We start from the raw sequence: 19,131 nt of genomic DNA, 5'->3' as shown, positions 1-19,131 counted from the left end.
TTGGACGTTGCGAAATTGATTTTGATTGATTTATGTAGCTGGGCTCCCTCTGGTGAAGTTAATACAGTCCCTAGTCCCACTACCATTGTTATTGCATGCGCCATCTACGTGGAGGTGCCATGTGTCTGGGGTGGCTTGCTGATGGAGTGAAGTGATTGGCTCGGGTTCCCAGTTAATGTCTTCGACGGGGAAATCTGCCAAGAAATTAGAAACGACCTGGCCTTTGCGAGACATTCTGGGAACGAACTCGATGTAATGTTCTCCGAGTTCTTCAACCCATTTGGCCATGCAGGCTGTTTTGTTGTTAGAACTCTGTTACAACCTTTTTTCTCTTATAAGCCTATTCCCTAGCCCTTAAACACTATTCCTTCTCTCAGCCCTCTCACTCACCCCCCTCTCCTTAGGTCTCTCTTTTCCTAGGTTAATGAATCCGCCCCTTTTTCTCTATCACCCACTATTACCCTTTATACCTTTCTTTCCATCCATCATGGCCCTCCACCTGTCCCTCCATCTCACGGTCCTCTTAGCTCCATGTGTAGGGTTTCCATACCGGGACCCCATGCTGTCAACTCGATCTGGTGGATCACGGACTTCAAAGTTACGCTGATTCGGCCCAACTCACCATTCCTATTCCGTTGATACATCCTGCCACTACAGATGCCCCCTCTCGAGTCCGCGATAGTATATCGGTCGGGGAGTCGAGAGTTCTCCACATTCACCTTTCCACCGTAGCCTTCCGTCTTCCTTTCACCGCTGGATTCACGAGTTTCCATGTGACTACAGCTGACGCCCCCTCGTTTCTTGTGCATCCACGCGTCCATCATTGGCTGGTTCCTTTTAGTGTCCCCTCGATTTCAGCTCCCCTCAAATTACCTTTTTACCCCCACTCTTATAAAAAGCCCGCTCGATTTTTCCTCTCTCACTTAGCTTTTCTCTTGCCTTTCAGTTCCTCTCAACCTCTCCTTCTACCTTTCTTCTTGTTTTCCAGCACCGGTTGCTCTCACGGTCGTCTTCTCCGATTTTTCTGTGGAAATTCTTGCTCCGGCTGCTTTCCTCTTACCTCAAGTTGGTTTCATCTTCTCTCTATCTCCATTTAATTGCTATATTGCGCATTTCTCCTTTGTTCTTGGCATTAGAGTCTGTTCATTTTCCCTTCCTTATCCGCCTTGTTGTGACTGATTGTCTTCCACTCCGACCCGCGATGTCGGGCAAATGAGATCCGCCACCTCTTCCTCTTCCCAGTCCCGTAGCCGTGCTTCCCCCCCTCTCCCCGACTAGACCGAGGCCCCTTCAACCTCTGGACAAGCTTTTGCCCTCCCGCCGCCTCCACCGCGCAACCGTAGGCCTAATCTTGAGGCTGTCAAAGCGGCTTATGGGATAACCCGCTGACGTCATCCTAGAACATGTGCCTGACCTAACTCACTTCCCCCATCTAGTTCCCTACAGGCCGGGGTGCCTTGTGGCCACGGTAGGACAAATTGTTACCGGCCTGCGTTTGCCCCTCACCCGTCTCGATGTCGAGGTGTGCAATCACTTTAACATCCCCCCATGCCAAGGCATCGGCAACTTCTGGAGGGTCATGTATGCCGCGGACCACTACAACCGTTCTGAAGTACCCAAGATAACGGTTCGCGACATGACCGCTCACTTCTTCATTAAAAAGAGCACCAAGGAGGTCAGTGTCGGCTATAACTCCTTATGTGTCCGTCCTAGAAAGCGCCACTTTATTCTTCGTGTCACTTCCTCCGATAAACTGTGGCACCACTACCCTATTTATATCTCAGGCAACTTTCTCTCCGCAGATCTTCCATCCGAACTGAATCTTAACCACTTGGCTTTTCTTCCTAGTGGTGAGTCTCTCTCTTTATCTTCACCCCTTGATGTATATCTTTTGGTTTCTCAACTGACTCGACGGCTCTCTTTTTCAGGTTGGTGCCCCGACTCAAAGTCGCGACCTTACGACCACATTTCCTTCACCACCTTCCAGAAAATTCGCGACCTGGGACCTGCTCAGGCCGTGATACTTGGGATTGACCCTGCCACCGCCACTCCCCTATTGTCCGATCCTGAACTGAAATCCATAGGGAAATACTGCGCCCCATTTTTCCATCCTCCTCTTCCCAAAGAAAGAAAGCCATGTGACAATCCACCCACTAAGGGAAAACGCCATACCACGAAACCCCCACTCCGTCCCAAGTCTGCTCGTAAGAACCCTTCTCCCGCAGCCCCTACTCCTTACCGATCCCTGACCACATGGGAAGACCAATACTCATCCTCTTATTCCCCTTCCACCGCCTCTCAAGACTCAGACATGGGTGCCAACAAATGCAAACTCTTCGACAGCGACTCGGACGAGGATGTCGTCCCCATTAGTGCCCCCCTTGCCGCTGCTCACTCCTCTCCTCCCCAAGCCTCCAAACGTTCCGCGCCCCGGCTCTGAAGAGGGTCCCCAGCCTACAAACGCCTCTCCACCTACCGCTTCCTCGGGGCGGTATGCGGTGGCCGGAGAGAGGCGGCGCCAGATCGAAGGGGGCCGCAGGGCCCGTTCCTCCATTCTGCCCCGCTTTCAAACTTCGCGAACCGCCATCTAACCATCAACGACTCTGCCTTGGAAAATCCAGCTGTGGCTTCCTCCCTATTCTTTGGGTCTCATCTCCCCAAAGACATGGAATACGCTGAGGGTGGCACCTTTGAGTCTCCACCGACTTCGCTTCTATTTGGCCGGGAGAGAAGGTAAACCTCTCTTTTCACTCAAGTATCTCCCTTCCCTTTCTCTGAGTATTCTAACTTCTGTTCTCTTCCACAGATGAGTTTGGATATCTCCTTCATGATCCGCGACCTCTTTGGTGCCGGGCGCGGATCGATGAACTGGACAAGGAGGTTGCCCACCGGAAAAAGGATAAGTCCGCGGACATGGACAAGCTCAAGGCCCGGGATGAGCTTAAAGTTGCGAGAAGCCCCACCTTGCTTACATGGACAAGGTTAATGACCGCTGAGTAATCGCCGAGACCACTCAAAGGGAGCACGCCGCCGCTCTGGACGCCCTCTCCCAGAAGCATCAAGAGGAGGTATCGGCTCTCCTGAACCAACACGAGGCCGATATGGACGAGCTCCGGGACAGCTTTCGGGCCCAGGCCGAAAAGAGGGTGGCCAAGAAGGTCAAGGAGGAATTTGACTGGCTCACCAAAGAGGGTCGTCTCCTTCCCGAAGCCCCTGCCGCTGCTCCCCTACCCGAGGTCTCTATGCCCATCCCGGACTCCCCTCCTGTCATGCAAGATGCCGCTGAGCTGGTCTCTGGGGCGATAGATGAGGCGGCGGATGAAATTATAGCCGAGGCCGCCGAGTCCGTGATCCGCAAAAGCGTTGCGTCCCGAAATTAGCTTGTTTATGCCCTGGCTAGGCTTCCTTTGATGCTACTTTGTAACACTACTTTTGCTACCATTTGTTGTCTTTCCACCCCCTCTTGTTGGGATGTTTAGATTATGTTATGTTTGTTTGCCTGGAGTGTTTCTGTTGATACTCTTACTCGTGTATGAGCAATAACAGGACCCTATTAGTGTATTCACCCCCATTGGTTGGGAATATTTGATCTGCTTGCCCCACGCCCAGACCAGGCCTCCGCCACTCTCTCTACCTCTGGCAGGCACTCTGCCTGCGGCGCGCGGAAGCCTCTTTGCTTCCGTTCGCCTTTATCCCACATAGGTCCGGGGAACTCCTCTCACCCCGGCTCTGCGGGGAACTCATCTTCGCGAGGCAATTCGTTGTGCCCCACTAAAGTTTGGACCTCTCGTCCTTGGAGGGCTCACCCCCTCCCTTCCCTTCACTCTGAGGGGCAATGAAAACTCAAGCAATAATATTTAACTCAAAAGTGCTACAGTTTTATATATGTACAGGTAGCTCACGCCATTCCCAATTTCTTCCATTACATCTACTCGTGAAATTTTTTCAGCAACCTTACATTCCACGGCCTATCCACAGCTGTGCCCTCCACAGTTTGTAACCTGTAAGTGCCTGTTCCCCCCACCTCGACCACCACGTATGGCCCTTCCCAGGTCGGACCCATTTCCGCCCCGGCCTTCTTGGTGTGCCGGGTGTCACTTCCCTAAGCACCTTGTCTCCCACCATAAATTTCCTCACTCTCAATTTCTTGTTGTACTGTCCCCACAGACGGCGCCAAATGTTACAACCTTTTTTCTCTTATGAGCCTATTCCCTAGCCCTTAAACACTATTCCTTCTCTCAGCCCTCTCACTCACCCCCCTCTCCTTAGGTCTCTCTTTTCCTAGGTTAATGAATTCGCCCCTTTTTCTCTCTCACCCACTATTACCCTTTATACCTTTCTTTCCATCCATCATGGCCCTCCACCTGTCCCTCCATCTCGCGGTCCTCTTAGCTCCATGTGTAGGGTTTCCATACCGGGACCCCATGCTGTCAACTCGATCTGGTGGATCGCGGACTTCGAAGTTACGCTGAATTCGCCCAACTCACCATTCCTATTCCGTTGATACATCCTGCCACTACAAACTCAATACATGTTTAATGGGTACATCATACGTCAGTGATGACCTTGATGCTGTGAGACTGGAAGTAAGGCCGGAACTTTCGAGCTGAGTAGAGTAAAGAAAGCATTGCTTTCTCCATCGGAGAGTAGTGTTTTTCTGCATCTGCCAACGTCTTGCTGGTGAAGTAGACCAGCTTTTCGACTCCATCATGCTCGCGAAAGAGAACTGAGCTAATTACGAAGTCGGTAGTTACAAGGTATAGCCCTAGTGTTTCTCCTTCTTCTGGTTTGGACAGGACGGGTGGAGTTGATAAATAGGCTTTCAGGTCGGTGAAGGCTTTATGGCACTCATCTGTCCAAGTGAAAGTTGCTCCCTTTTTGAGTATTTGCAGGAATGATCTGCATTTGTCAGATGCTCTTGAGATGAACCTGTTGAGGGCTGAAACCATGCCAAATAACTTGTGGATTTGTTACTTTGTGGTTGGTTCTAGCATTTCAAGGAGAGCTCATATCTGTTATGGGTTTGCTTCAATGCGTCTTTGTGAGACGAGATAACCTAAGAATTTCCCTGAGGCTACTCCACATAAACATTTGGCTGGATTGAGCTTCATCTTGTTTTAGCGAAGTCGTTCAAAGGCCTGTTGTAGGTGGGAGATGTGATCAACTGCCTTTTCGCTTTTGACCACCATGTCGTCTATGTAGACCTCCATAGTGTCTCCTAGCAAGTCTTTGAACATTTTGGTGACAAGTCTTTGGTAGGTCGCTCCTGCATTCTTCAAGTCGAAAGGTAGGACGTTATAGCATAACGTACCTTGCTCGGTTATGAAAGACGTCTTTTCCTGATCTTCTGCTGCAAGTGGTATTTGGTTGTACCCACTGTATGCGTCCATGAATGACAAAAACTCATGGCCGCAAGTTTGGTCTACCAGTATGTCGATTCTTGGTAGGGGGAAGCTGTCTTTTGGGCAGTGCTTGTTGATGTTGGTGAAATAAATGCAGAGTCGTACCTGACCATTCTTCTTTGGAACTGCTACTATGTTGGCAAGCCAGGTCGGGTACTCGACTTCTCTGATGAATCCAATATTTTAGAGCTTTTCTATCTCTTCGTTGATGGCTTTTTGAAACTTGAGTGCTAGCTTCCTAGGTTGTTGTTTGATATGCTTAATGGTTGGATATACATTTAACTTGTGGCAAGCAACCTGAGGGTCGATTCTTGGCATATCGATATACGACCAAGCAAAAACATCTTTATTGAGATATAGAAATTTGACCAGCTGCTCCTTGAGCTTGGGCTCTAAGTCAGCCCCTACATAAACAAATTTTTGGTCATCAGTTGTACCCAAATTGACTTTTTCTCCTGGTTTTATCTGAGCTTGTTTTCCTGTGAGTTTTTCTGATGCCGTTACTGGAGGGCTGGATGTTTGAGGATCCTGCCTTTTTGGGATGTCCTTGACTTCGACGACCTGAGGCTTGGGTGAGGTCGTAGTGCTGACCTGATTGCATCGGTGAGCTTCTAGTTGGTTGCTATCGAATTCCATGATGCCTCTGGGATCGGGATATTATAGGACCTGGTGTAGGGTTGATGGAATTGCTTGGATTTTGTGAATCCAACGACGTCTTAGAATGGCAGTGTAGGACGACCTGACATCGATCATACTGGAACGTGTTGATGTTTTGACCATGTCTTCTTTTTCGCCAATGGAGACTGGTAGGATTACGTCTTCGATGGCATCTGTATGATCTCCGTTGAACCCATAAAGCGGTGCATTAGACTATATCATCATCGAGTTCGGCAAGTGCATGTCCTTGTATGTTTGATAGAACAGTATGTCGTATGATTGTGCTAGTTGGTATCTTTCCATAAATGGCTGTGACTGCTGCTGGTGACAACCTAGGTGCTGGGTCGTTGGTATGATTTGATGTTGTGGGACGAGCTGAAATAAGACGTCCTGTCATGTGGACACGTGCTCTGTAGTGTAGAACGGAGATTACTTACACCTGCATTAATTATTTATTCCATTTGTACATGCTATGCTAGTGGTGTTTTCTAGTTCCATGGTAAAGAGAGCTCTAAGGGGAATGAAATGAACTCACACCAAAGACTTTAATAAATCTTTATCTTTTAAAAATGTGGTTGATGCAGGCATTTGTGGAATCAACCCTAAAACATTTGGTGCTTTTTATTCTCCCATGTAGTACTAAGTTCATTTGTTTTTTATTCCCTCTTATTCTTTTTCTTTTTACCGTTCAAAATAGTACAATCATACAAAATCGCCGCGTTAGTAAAGTTAGCTAGTCGTTGAGAAATCGATCTGTTGATATATATGATTGATTGTAAGATTTAGTCACACATGCGTCACGTTTTATGTTGTACGACATATGACTCACCACCAATAAGTGACACTAAAAACTCATTCTCATATTCATTTTTTAGGGATGACACTAGGGTTGAGTATACGAATGAAAAGACGTGCGGCCCATTTGGGGTTGTCGCAAAAACAGGTCCACTCAAATATATAGGTTACGAATGAAGAGTGAACTTTGTAGTGTTCCTAGTATTAATATTTCAGCATGGTGGGTACTGGGTACATCCCCCAGATTGTATATAGCTAGTATTATCATGGCAGATGCCACGAGCATTTGAGACGAACATATTATCCATTAACAAATCTTAGATTTACCCCCCAAAAAAGTGAACCACAAAACAGTGGCGGAGCTAGGAATTTATTCCAGGGTGAGCCAGTGAGCATTACAAATAATATTTTTTATTTTTTATTTTTTTTGGCAAACGAATAATTGTTAATTCATTTTGCCTATTTTTGAAAATTGATTATTAGGTTAAGTAACAAATATTTCGTATTTTGAAAGTGTTAGACCACAACTCAGAGGTACTAGATAGTTTCTATGATAAAAAAGAATTCTATGACCAAATAAGATCATTAGTTGTGTAGGTTAGTTCAATATATTGTTTGTTTTATAAATTAATATTGTTTCTACATATACGAGCATCTCTAGGTGGCCGCATCACCTGCAGATTTGCTTTCAATTCTCGAAATTTCGGTGGATTCCAACTCAAGGTGGAAGCATTCACAGCTGCATCACCTGTCTAGCCGCATCTCTAGATGCAAAATTGCAATTTCGGATGTGGATGCGGATGCGGCGCGACAGTGGTAATGTCATGCGCCATTGCAAATGTCGCGTGAGTTTTTATTTTTTATTTTTTCAATTTAGCGCGACATTTGCACGACAGTGGGAATGTCGCGTGGGTTTTTTTTTTTTTTTTTTTTTTTTTTTTTTTCAACTTGGGGTGACATTGGGAGTGTCGCGCGACAATACCAATGGCGTGCAGAGTGAAATTTGCTACCATCTAGGGTTGGTCAGATTTTGAGAAAATTTTTGTCAAATTTCAGTTTTGCCCGGAACCCAGACAACTACTTACTTTTTGTGCAAGAATTCAAGGTGAGCCAGGGCATAACCTGCCCCTGGCTCCGCCACTGCTACCAAAGGTAATGGCTATAGAGTTAAATATGCATTTTGCTTCTTCAAATTAGTTTAACTTTCCCGTTTAGCTTGATTTTTGTATGGCAGAGTTTACAAAAATATAAAAAATAGGGTAGGGGGAGCTAGCTAAAATGTCATGTCATAAGCAAATAAGCAATTGTCTTTCCCAGTAGCCCCTTGTCACACTTGTCACAACCACAACAAAATTAAGAGGTAGAGCGAGTTTAAAAAAGTGGCTTTGTCAACTACCCAGTCCCTCAAAGCCCACAAAAAAGACTCAAGAAAGGCCTACATTCTAAAAGCTGGCCATAGTGCATTAGAGCCATTGACGCATTGTTCTAAGAATCGGTTTAGGCGATCTCTAGTGCTAAGCGGTGTCCAACCCACTCGTCTAGGCCCAAATCGTTTAAAAAATCGGTAGACCGACTAGACAGGTCTAGGCGGGGCTAGACGACCTTTAGGCGGTCCAGTCAAATTATTATTATTATTATTTTGAATGATTAAATGTCAAAAATTAAAGGCCTGACTTGAGATTTGAATGAGTTTAAAAGACTAAAGTCTAATATAAATTATATTTCACTATAACAAATAGTATGTTTTTATATGAAGTCGATATTCTTTAACTATTACACATTTTTATAATAAGTATATTTGTTTGTGTTTATTTTTTGAATTATGGTAAAAATTTGTTTTCATTTATTATAGTATAAGTATGTATTACTATGTATATTAGGGGAAAAAAAATTGCTTAGTGCCTAGCTCGTCTAGGCACTGCCTAGAAGGCCTAGGCGCTCTCTCACCGTCCGACTACTGCCTAACGTTTTTTTAGAACACTAGATTTGACACGCATAGTGGATTTGCTAGTTCAGCTCTTTTCCGAAGACCGTTAGGGCACTACCAATGTAGGCCCTCAAAATAGAGGGCCACATCACCATTTTAAAAGTTAGGTTGAAAGAGAGATCTGGTATGAAGGACCTCTAAATGATGGGTTGTACAACGCAACATTTATAATCAAAACTAAAATCCAAATATACTTAGCAATCTGGTTGATAGTGGATTAGTGGTAAAGTTTGGTTTGGGAAAATTGGGAGTGTGATAGGTTTGAGTCCTAGCAAGAACAATTTTTTTAAATCTACATTTCTAGTGTTTGTAACTTAAACAGTATTAAAAAAATTCAAAGTGCTTTTGAAATATTTATGGACATATTTCTATTTACCTCGCGAAACAGACCGGCCCCTCTATAAATGTGATAGAAATCAATAATTCTAGGGAGACCGCTTTTACGACCCATTTTTTGTGACCGGGCTAACGTGCCTACATCTCTCAGACTCTCACCACTCTCTCACGTGCAACAAAAGTACAAAAGAAACCGAGAAAAAAATACCAAATCAAATTCGTATTCCTTCTTTGTCTCTCTCAACGCCTCAGCCCACTCTCCTACTAAATATGTTTTCAAGGCCCATCATATACAGTAGATTCTTTAGAATTTAGATTTGCTCAAAATCAATTTGATTAGGAACATAGAACATGCACCGAAATAGAATTATGGAAGACAAATACTCGAAACCCAAAACTAAAATCAATTAGTCATAGTCTAGCTATAAACAAATCCAAATATTTGGCTGAGATTGTTTGTACTTAAAAAAAAATCAGAAAGAAACCCTTTGACAATTTGACTAACAAAATCCTTCTCAATGTTGATTTTAATCTTATTATATCTCTGGTTCATCCAATTTATTGTCACCACATTAATACTTACATAACCTATACTATTAAGTACTATGGGGAAGAAGAAGTTTTCTTTTCTCTTGAGTGAAGAAGTGGTATTTTATGAAATTGCCGTTGATTTTTTTTTTTGTATTTTATGCATAGTTCGTGATTCCGAACGAAACTTCGGAATTTCGCTTGAAATTTCGGTTTTTTTAAAAACCATAATTCCGAATATAGAGTTGAAATATATGAAATTTCGAAATCATTAGAAATTCCAAATGTAATAGGAGTTGAAATTTAATAAATTTTGATTTTTGGATTTGTCGGAATTCCGAAATCCCAAACTATGGTTTTATGTTGCCAACAGAAGAGGGTATACACGTCAATATGTCACTAAAAACGGGCCAAAAGGCCTGTCTCTATAAAATTATTGGATAGAAATAGAGATAGTTTTAAGAGATAGTAAGTATTAGGGGTGGGAATTTGGCCCTAACGACCCTAACACGGCCCTGACCGACCCGACCCTAAGCCCTATAAAGCCCTCACAACTAAAGCCCTCACAGAGTTTAAGGCCGGGTCGGGCCGGCCCTAATGCCTTCTAGGGCAGGGCTAGGACTAAGATTCTAAAACATAGGCCCAACCCTAATTCAGCCTTCTCATTAGCCCGACCCTAACCAAGCCCTAACCGGCCCTGTTTCATACTTTCACTATAAATACACATACCATAATTGTCCAACTCTTTGTTAAATATTTTCAATTAAAATAACATTGTCATTTGTAATTTATCACTTACACCCAAGGGTACTTCCAATAACTTGTCTTATATAACAAAAACTTGTCAAACTTAATGGTACCTGAAAGAACAATGATGAGCACTTTTTTAATAAAAAATAAGACTTTATTCCTTTGATCATTAAGTCAAAGTCCATAACTTATTATTCTCAATTTCTTTTCTCATTTATTTCTTATAAATTATATTTTTATTCACATCCAATCCAAGTCTAAAACTAAAAGATTTCCTTCCACACCATTAAAGCAAAATCTGAGCGGACATTTGTAACATAGAAACCAAAACAACATTTGTCGGGAAAAATGACATTTGTAATCTCAAACCTTTCTCCATCACTTGTTCAAAAGCCAATATTTTCATTTCCATATACAAAGCTTGAATCACTTTTAAATTAGAATAAAGGTAATATTATATTTGTTTGAATATATTATAAAAATAATTTATGATATTACAAATAGTTTAACAACTTCCACGACCTTTAACCAAAGCTATTATGTTTTAACTTATTTATATCTATTACTTCTTCCTTTTAAAATGATAATATAATTATTTGTCTATGTATTTCAATTTAAAATGTAATTTTAGTGAGGTTTGAGTCTGAGGAAGAACAAATTCGAACTCTCGATGTCTTGATTCATTAGATTGTGGATGTGCATTTTAAATTTTGGACTTATACATGATTATTACTAGATTGGTTGGACTTTGAGTTTGTAGATTATTATGACATTTTGTAATATAAATGAGTTTTAAAACTGATGTAGTAAAAAAAAAGAAAATATATAGGCCCGGCCCTAAAGCCTTTAAATGAGGGCTTAGGGTAGGGTAAGGGCTTGAGGTTTAGACTTGTGACCCGGCCCGACCCGATCCTATGCTGATTTTAGGGCCGGGCTAACCCGACCATAATATTTGAAGGGCTTTAAATGTTTAGGGCCGGGCTAGCCCAATCCAGCCCATTGCCCACCCCTAGTAAGTATAGGGGCCTATATAGAGACTACATTGGAAGCCTATTTTTATATTGTTTTTTTAAATTTTAAGATAGAATGCCATATCAAGGTCTATTGGGGATGCCGACCGTATAGTTTCGCATGATGTTTTAGCCCCGAAAAGCAAGGTCCAAAATTTCGATATCGGTTAATATATCGGTGTACCCAAAAACCGAGATATATCGGATATATCATATATATCGAATATCTCGGTTTTTTTGGTGACCAGTCCAAAGTTTCTAAAATATCGGATATCTCACCGATATATCTCGGATATCTCGCTAATATATCTCGGATATATTGGATATTTCGGAAATTTCAATATTAAGTTATTAATAATTGGTCAAAAAGTCAACTGATATATACCGATTATATCGGAAATATCGATTATATCGGCGATATAAACTTTCATATCGGAAATTCCGATATATATCGGAAAAAAAAGTTCAATATTCGGTGGATATATGTCGGAAATATCGATATCGGTGTACCAATTTACAGAGATATATAGGCAAGATATCGGATATATCGGCGATATTTTGGGCCATGCCGAAAAGTAAATGTATGGGAAAGTGGCACCTCCACTTCCTTAATCCGTGGTCCTTAGCTCCTGAATAATTGTTGGACCCACCAACCTGACCCCATAAGCCAACAAAAAAGAAAATCATAAAACTAAGATTCAGTGCCCCAAGAAATATCACATAAAAAAACAGAGCATATTCACAGACCAACACGGCAACACCAACACACAGAGAACAGAACTAATTCCATTAGCCAGTTTGTTGGTACTTTGGTACTCAACATCAGAATCAGGTACCCCCAATAATAAAAACCTCCTGTGCTGTTTTAGTACACCCACATTCAATTCCCAAGCTATACAATCACGACACTTGTATTCCATGCTCTAATTTTCCATAATTAAAAAGATTCCGTAATTTCAAAAAAAACACTAGCTGGGCTTTAGTCTATATAAGCTGGCGGTTATAATCTCAAACGATGAATTTCAAGAGACCTCTTTCCTCCTCCAAACACAGAAACAAGACCAAGACCAAAACCAAAACCAAATCATGGGCGGACCCGATTTTGAATCCGGTCCCACCCAAGTCCACGTAGACGAGCATTCCCTCTCCGTTGAAGTCCCTGAAACCGCTCACCAAATCAGCCAAGGTAAATAAACCCGTAAGTTTTACGCGTATAAATATGTTGTACTAAATATATTGTTTTTGTTGTTCTAGATACATGGCTACAAGCTGGGTTTGTGTTGACGTCGGGGATAAACAGTGCCTACGCATTGGGTTATTCGGGGACTATAATGGTACCATTAGGTTGGTTTGGAGGAATAGTAGGATTGTTATTAGCGGCAGGGATATCTTTATATGCTAATGGTCTTCTTGCTAAACTTCATGAGATTGGTGGGAAGAGACATATTAGATATAGAGACCTTGCTGGACATATTTATGGTAAGTTCATTTATGCAAAAGAAAGTTTATTTTTGAGGTATGGAATAATGGAATCTTTTTTTATTTTGTATTCTAGGTAAGAAAGCTTATTCGCTTACATGGGGATTGCAGTATGTGAATCTGTTTATGATTAATACTGGATTTATTATATTGGCTGGACAGGCTTTGAAGGTATGATTTGTAGATGTTAATTGTTGAATAAATGTGCTTGTGAGGAAATCGAATGAGACTATATATTCTTGTCAAATGGCAGGCTGTGTATGTACTGTACTCAGATGATCATGCCTTAAAGCTCCCGTATTTCATTGCGATGGCTGGATTTGTTTGCGCCCTGTTTGCATTTGGGATTCCCCATTTGTCAGCTTTGAGAATCTGGCTTGGAGTTTCAACAGTCTTGAGTTTAATATATATCGTCATTGCATGTGTGCTATCGTTTCAAGATGGTATGTGTTGTCTATAATATCGAATTCTCTTTCCCGAAATTTTGTTCAGTTAATAAACTCTCTCTCTGATTCCTATTTGATATGCTATCCCATGCTACTGTACATGTGAAATTCACGTTCTGTTTTACTTTGGAACTTTTAATCTTTTACTTCTCAGTCTCTTACTTCTTAGTTCATGTTTTCCTGTATATGGAAACAAAGTAAGGAACTCATTAAAGTTTGTCTATAATACATTAATACTCTGGTGATAGTTGAGATTCCATGAGGTGGGGTGATGGAGAGGGAGGTGCAGTAGAATGTAGCAATTGGTCACAGAAATCTTTAGATGTGCAGGAAGTTAGTTCAAACGGTTTTTGATCTACATACGAGTGGCCAAGAAAAGATAAGACACTTGCCTTATCCATTTTTTTTTTATCAACAAGGATGTAAAAACTAGGCTGATGTAGGTACACCGGGGTAGACCGATCCTCAGGGCTATCAATTTCCATACTATCTTTGAGGTGCAGTAGAACAGATTGTGGTATCTATCTTTTAACTCTTGATGCGAAATGGCCCCATGACAGTGCCCATAGTCATATACAAAATTACAAAGTATAACCAGGAAAAGAGTATTCAGAATTTCTTAATGTCGGAAACGAAGGGGATGAAGGTTTGTAGCTCTCACGAGACATCACCTCTGAGGCTCTGACCCTAGGATAATCTTTCCAGCTTCCAGTAATCTTTTGCTTCCTCTGACAGTTGAATATTACAAGTCATAGTTGGTTGACAGTACCAATGTTCAATTATAAGAGGATGATAAAGGCTTGGTTCGTTTTACAAAGTGGTATTATCCCTCGAAGCCCCCCCAAAAAATAAAAAAATAAAAGAAAAGAAAGGAAAAGGAAAAGAATCACCCGCTATTTAATCTAACTCGTCTCCGTAACCCTCCCCCCTCTTTCCTTGTAGCTCTTCCTCCGTTACCGTTGTCACTTCACCAAACTAGAGTTTTTAGGGCCCTCAGGTAGCCATTAACTTATTGTCTTACTCTATTCAGGACGCTGGAGCCACGTTGTACATCCTAGCAAGTAGTGCCTCTTAAAAATGTTGAACCTTATCCCACCCTTACTGTTATATTGCTTACTCTGTTTTCTACTTTTCTTTGTTTTGGTATGAAAAAGGACTAAGGAGATAATAGTGAAAAATTGTTGTCATTACATTATGTTTGGTAGGATCAGGTTGTTTATTCCTGCATTACATGGAGTGGAATGACTAATATATAAAGACCAGTTTCTAGTATCTTTCTTATTTATTTTTGAAAGATGCCATTGTTCCAAGCTTTATAGTTATGGCAGTTCAGTTTGCAACTTTACATGCTGCCTGTCTATTTCTTGATTTCTCACTCGACACATTCTTCAATGAAAAATTAGTTTTGATTGCGCCCAACTCATCTCTATAGGGAATCAGGGGGAAGTGCAGTACACTGGTCTGATCTTTTCGCGTAACATGTTACCTTGCCTTGGGGTTATAATGTACTGATGCTAGATCAAGTACATTAGGTTTCACATTTTCCAGTAACACAAATCATGCAAAGAGATTTCACCCAAACTACCATAGTTTTTCTCAAGTTTAAAATTCTGCCCCCCAAGTTTGTGTGGGACTATTGATCTTTTTTTGTTTTTTTTGTTTTCTTACTTTTTTACTTCTATAAAAGTGTTATGCACTGGTCTTCTGCTTAATTTAATCCTGCTATAGGAATAAAAGCTCCAGCTCGAAATTACAGCATTCCTGGAACAAATGTTAGCAAGATCTTCACTACTATTGGTGCAGCTGCAAATCTTGTTTTTGCATATAACACTGGAATGCTTCCAGAGATACAGGTATACCAAACATGTCAAATTGTTGATAGTTTCTGTGTGTCCTTCGTTTTGAATACACTGAACAAAAAGATTTAAAGATTGATGTGCATGTTATGAAATTACTATGGAGAGATCATAAATTTTCATCTCTTAGTACTAAATTAGGCCAATGGAAAAGCGACATTTTCTGTTAAGGATACTAGTAGTCTGTAATTTATCAAGTTATTGTTGTCTATGTGAAAATGAAATGCAAGGGTACCTAAACAACAATCTCTTACCCGTGTTCAAAACTCACCATTTACCTTAGAGCTCGTGCTGCAGTTTCTTCATTTTTTGAGATATTTTTGCACGACATTCAAGCCCTGCATATCAGAAAAGTTGGTGCTCAATCTGTTTTTAATACTAAAAAGTACAAAGTCAAGATGGGATGAGTGGCTCGTTTTTCTTTTGTTTGAAATATCAACACCCCTTTTTTGTTAATTGGGACGTAATTTGAGTAAGTTTTGTGCCTTTATGTCTTTCAAGAATTTTGTGGTGCCAAATAGTGTTCAGTAATTGCATCTTCCATAAATATAGCACTTGGTCTTTAACAGTAGCATAATATTTTGTTTGAAAGTCACGTTGCATGTCAAACTGTCAGTATACTTTAACATTCTACATTTGTTTTGCTTTTTTCATTAACTGATGATAATTCAAGTCAAGTGGTGCCTCTTTATTCTTTGAAGAAGTTTGTAGTTCCTGATTTCCATAAACTTCATATGATAAGATTTATTATGAGTAGATAAACTTGGCCGTTGAAAAGTATCAGAATTTTTGTCAGCGCACACATATTTTTGATCTTGTATTTACTTTTTAATGGCAATCCCATGAGAGGATGTTGTTTGATATCTAAAATTAATATGCATTTTCCACCTTTTTTTTTCTCCATCTAAATGTTTTATAATGCTTTATCAGGCCACGGTGAAACAGCCTGTTGTTGGGAACATGATGAAAGCACTCTACTTTCAGTTCACAATCGGAGTTATACCAATGTATGCCACTGCTTTTATAGGGTACTGGGCCTATGGTTCAACAACGTCAACATATCTCCTCAACAGTGTGTCTGGTCCAGTTTGGGTGAAGACAATCGCCAACATTGCTGCTTTTTTGCAGACAGTCATAGCTTTGCATGTATGGATCCTCATCTTTACGTTTTTCAACTTTCTGTATTGGTTTCCCATGTATGCCTTCTCATGACATTTATGCATCAAACCTCAATGATATTTTTCAGTTGTTACACACTTGCAAAACATCCAACCATATGATGTCTCCCACCAATGGGTTTTCCTATGCCAAGTTGATGTTGGATTGCCTAAAGAATTTGATAAATAGTATTGATAATGTTATCTCCGGATATCTTAAGAAGCCATCAAATGGTGGCTCCACTCTTCTATAGCATATTTGGTATAGAGAGAGGTGAAAGGCAACTCTGTTGACCTATAATCATGTAAGGATATATCGTAATTTTCTCTCTAGTTCTTATTCCACTAATTACAAGAAAGTTACAAAAGGCGAATGTCGCTCCTTGTAAGGGGTATTCCCAGATCGTAGTGAAGTTAAGACTGGTGCAACTTGTTAACAGAGTTCCTAGTCTAATGTCCTGGATGAGATAGAACACGGTCCGTAATGTATTTGCAGTGACTGGAATTGGCAGTGTTTACCTCAGGTTATGGTGTTTAGGACTGCAGATACGACTCTAGGGAAATCCCAACAGGGGGACAGACATGTTGTAAACCATAGTACACTGATTATGTGAAATAGTAGGTTGGAAAGTGGCATTTCAGGCAAATTTCAATGGCTGATAAGTCAGCCTGTATTGATGTGCCAACACAGCACTGGGCCGGATAATTGGCAATTTCATCACATTGACATTACCATATATTGTGTCTTTTCATAGGCATTTATCATTAATTAGATATTTCATTTTAGGGTTGAAACGCATGTGTCCTTTTTGGGTTTCGTTGAACAGTGTCTAAAATTATGTTTGTCGTTTATGTAAAGAGGTGGCCTAAACGTTTGTGATAGGTGAAGTTTCGTTGAACAGTGTCTAATATTATGTTTGTCATTTATGTAAATTGGTGGCCTAAACGTTCGTGAAGATCACCTATCATATGAATGACTATACTCTATACCGTTCCTTGGCAGTTAAAGATATAAGTTGCCGCTTTGATTGTACATATTTTTACATTTGTATTCTCTGTCCAAAAGCTATGTTATTGTTTCTGAACTAACATTAAGATTCTTTGCAATGCAGATATTTGCGAGTCCAATGTATGAATACTTGGACACCAGATACGGTAGATCTAAGGGAAGTGCATTCTCTTTTCACAATTTGTCATTCAGAATTGCTGTAAGAGGTGGTTATTTAACTGTAAACACATTAGTTTCTGCTTTGTTGCCGTTCCTTGGAGATTTTATGAGCCTTACAGGAGCCATCAGCACATTCCCTCTCACATTCATCCTTGCAAATCACATGTACCTGACAGTGAAAAAGAACAAGTTGACGACAGTGCAGAAGTCATGGCATTGGCTTAACGTCTTTGTGTTTGCTTGCATGTCTTTTGCTGCTGCAGTTGCAGCTTTAAGGCTCATCGCAGTAGATTCAAAGACATACCATCTCTTTGCTGATCTATGATGAGCTTGTTTGTCAGTAGGGACTTCGATAAATGTAGCATATCTTTAAGGTTTTAGAATTAGTTTTAGGTAGTCAAAAGTTTAAGATTCAAAAGTAGAGTGTAAGCTATTTATTCCGCACCTGGCAAGGAGTATTCTGCCTTGACCAAGAAGTGTTGATTGTGCTTAACAATACTTACTATTCTAATTACCATCGAATTTGTTTGGGTTATTAACCTATTTCTCAGAACATCCATACTACATCACTTTACTACAATCTGTAATATATGCTTCAAACTTTCTTCCTGTTTTGAATCATACGTATGTGGATTGCGATGATAGTATTTAATTGTATTGTTGACCACTCTGTTAGTTAATCACAAAGAAATAGAATATTTCACCAGTTTGCTTACAGTAAATAATCGCAGACCCCTCCATTGACTACTATCATTTTAGGACAAAACCTGGTCCCGATAACTGTGAAGGAAGAAACACAACAGATTCTCCATTGACTAGTTCTGCGCTTCTCACTAAGTTGAGGACCTACATTTCTAGGATCAACAATGTGCAGAATGCTTACTCAAGCAATATGTTCACTCGAGCTCCAAGGTTCTCTTGAGCTACAACTTTCTCACTAAGTTGAGGACCTACACTTCTAAGATCAATTCAATGTAGAAATCAGAACGCTCTCTTGAGCTACAATCTTCACACTAATTGAGGACCTCTACTATTAAGATCAATTAAGTGCATAAATTATATCCATAACGCTCTCCTGAACTACTATCTTAAGCTACAATATCCTACACCAACTGAGGACCTATACTTCTAGGATTAGTTCGGGGTAATTTCCATACCATAACATTCCAAGCCAATAACTGGGGCTTACATGTTAGAAACCTCCAAATTGTACCACTCAGTATACATACAGGTGAGTACACATACAAGTGGGAAACACAATGATTTCGCCAAAAAAAAAAAAGGCAGTTTTCGGATTCAAATGAGACATATTCGTGCTGGTCACATGTTCTCGATCTTCTGTCTATTTTCGAGTCCCTTCAATTCTCTCAGTGACTTCAAAATATGGGGTTGTGTAAGTACCTAATATTCATGTCCAATGAATATCGGACACGTGTCCATCACCAAAGACAATCAGCTCGTACTAAACGAATTAGAGTCACCATCTCCAGCACGCTAGAACGAACGACCTGAGCCATAGCTGATAAGATCGTTATGTTACACTTAGTTTGTGGTCAACCA

General features: G+C 40.9%; 1 protein-coding gene and 1 long non-coding RNA gene across 2 annotated transcripts in view; one reads left to right on the top strand and one right to left on the bottom strand.

Moving 5' to 3' along the window:
* The first annotated feature begins 12,509 nt into the window (after positions 1-12,509).
* On the top strand, positions 12,510-18,110 carry LOC147486404 (putative proline transporter 2). The gene is made up of 7 exons (XM_086570469.1): positions 12,510-12,651; positions 12,720-12,944; positions 13,021-13,115; positions 13,198-13,387; positions 15,119-15,243; positions 16,177-16,392; positions 17,516-18,110. The coding sequence occupies exons 1-7, from the start codon at positions 12,552-12,554 to the stop codon at positions 17,894-17,896; spliced, it is 1,332 nt and encodes a 443-aa protein (XP_086426595.1). The 5' UTR covers positions 12,510-12,551; the 3' UTR covers positions 17,897-18,110.
* Positions 13,336-19,131, bottom strand: part of LOC147486401 (uncharacterized) — a 30,944-nt gene continuing 25,148 nt past the window's right edge. Inside the window, exon 2 of the long non-coding RNA XR_015200967.1 lies at positions 13,336-14,061. This is a non-coding gene — a long non-coding RNA (uncharacterized LOC147486401). The remainder of the gene's footprint in view (positions 14,062-19,131) is intronic.

This window comes from Coptis chinensis, chromosome 7 (assembly GCF_015680905.1).
Source record: "Coptis chinensis isolate HL-2020 chromosome 7, ASM1568090v1, whole genome shotgun sequence".
Lineage (NCBI taxonomy): Eukaryota > Viridiplantae > Streptophyta > Magnoliopsida > Ranunculales > Ranunculaceae > Coptis > Coptis chinensis.
Note: the sequence above shows the minus strand (reverse complement) of the source record. Positions and strands in the feature narration are given on the sequence as shown.

Bases quoted from the DNA above. Each gene is read 5' to 3' on its own strand.
- LOC147486404 (XM_086570469.1), top strand. From the start codon at position 12,552: ATGGGCGGACCCGATTTTGAATCCGGTCCCACCCAAGTCCACGTAGAC. The intron at 12,652-12,719 runs GTAAATAAACCC...TTGTTGTTCTAG, and splicing joins CGCTCACCAAATCAGCCAAG to ATACATGGCTACAAGCTGGG. The intron at 15,244-16,176 runs GTATACCAAACA...ATGCTTTATCAG, and splicing joins GAATGCTTCCAGAGATACAG to GCCACGGTGAAACAGCCTGT.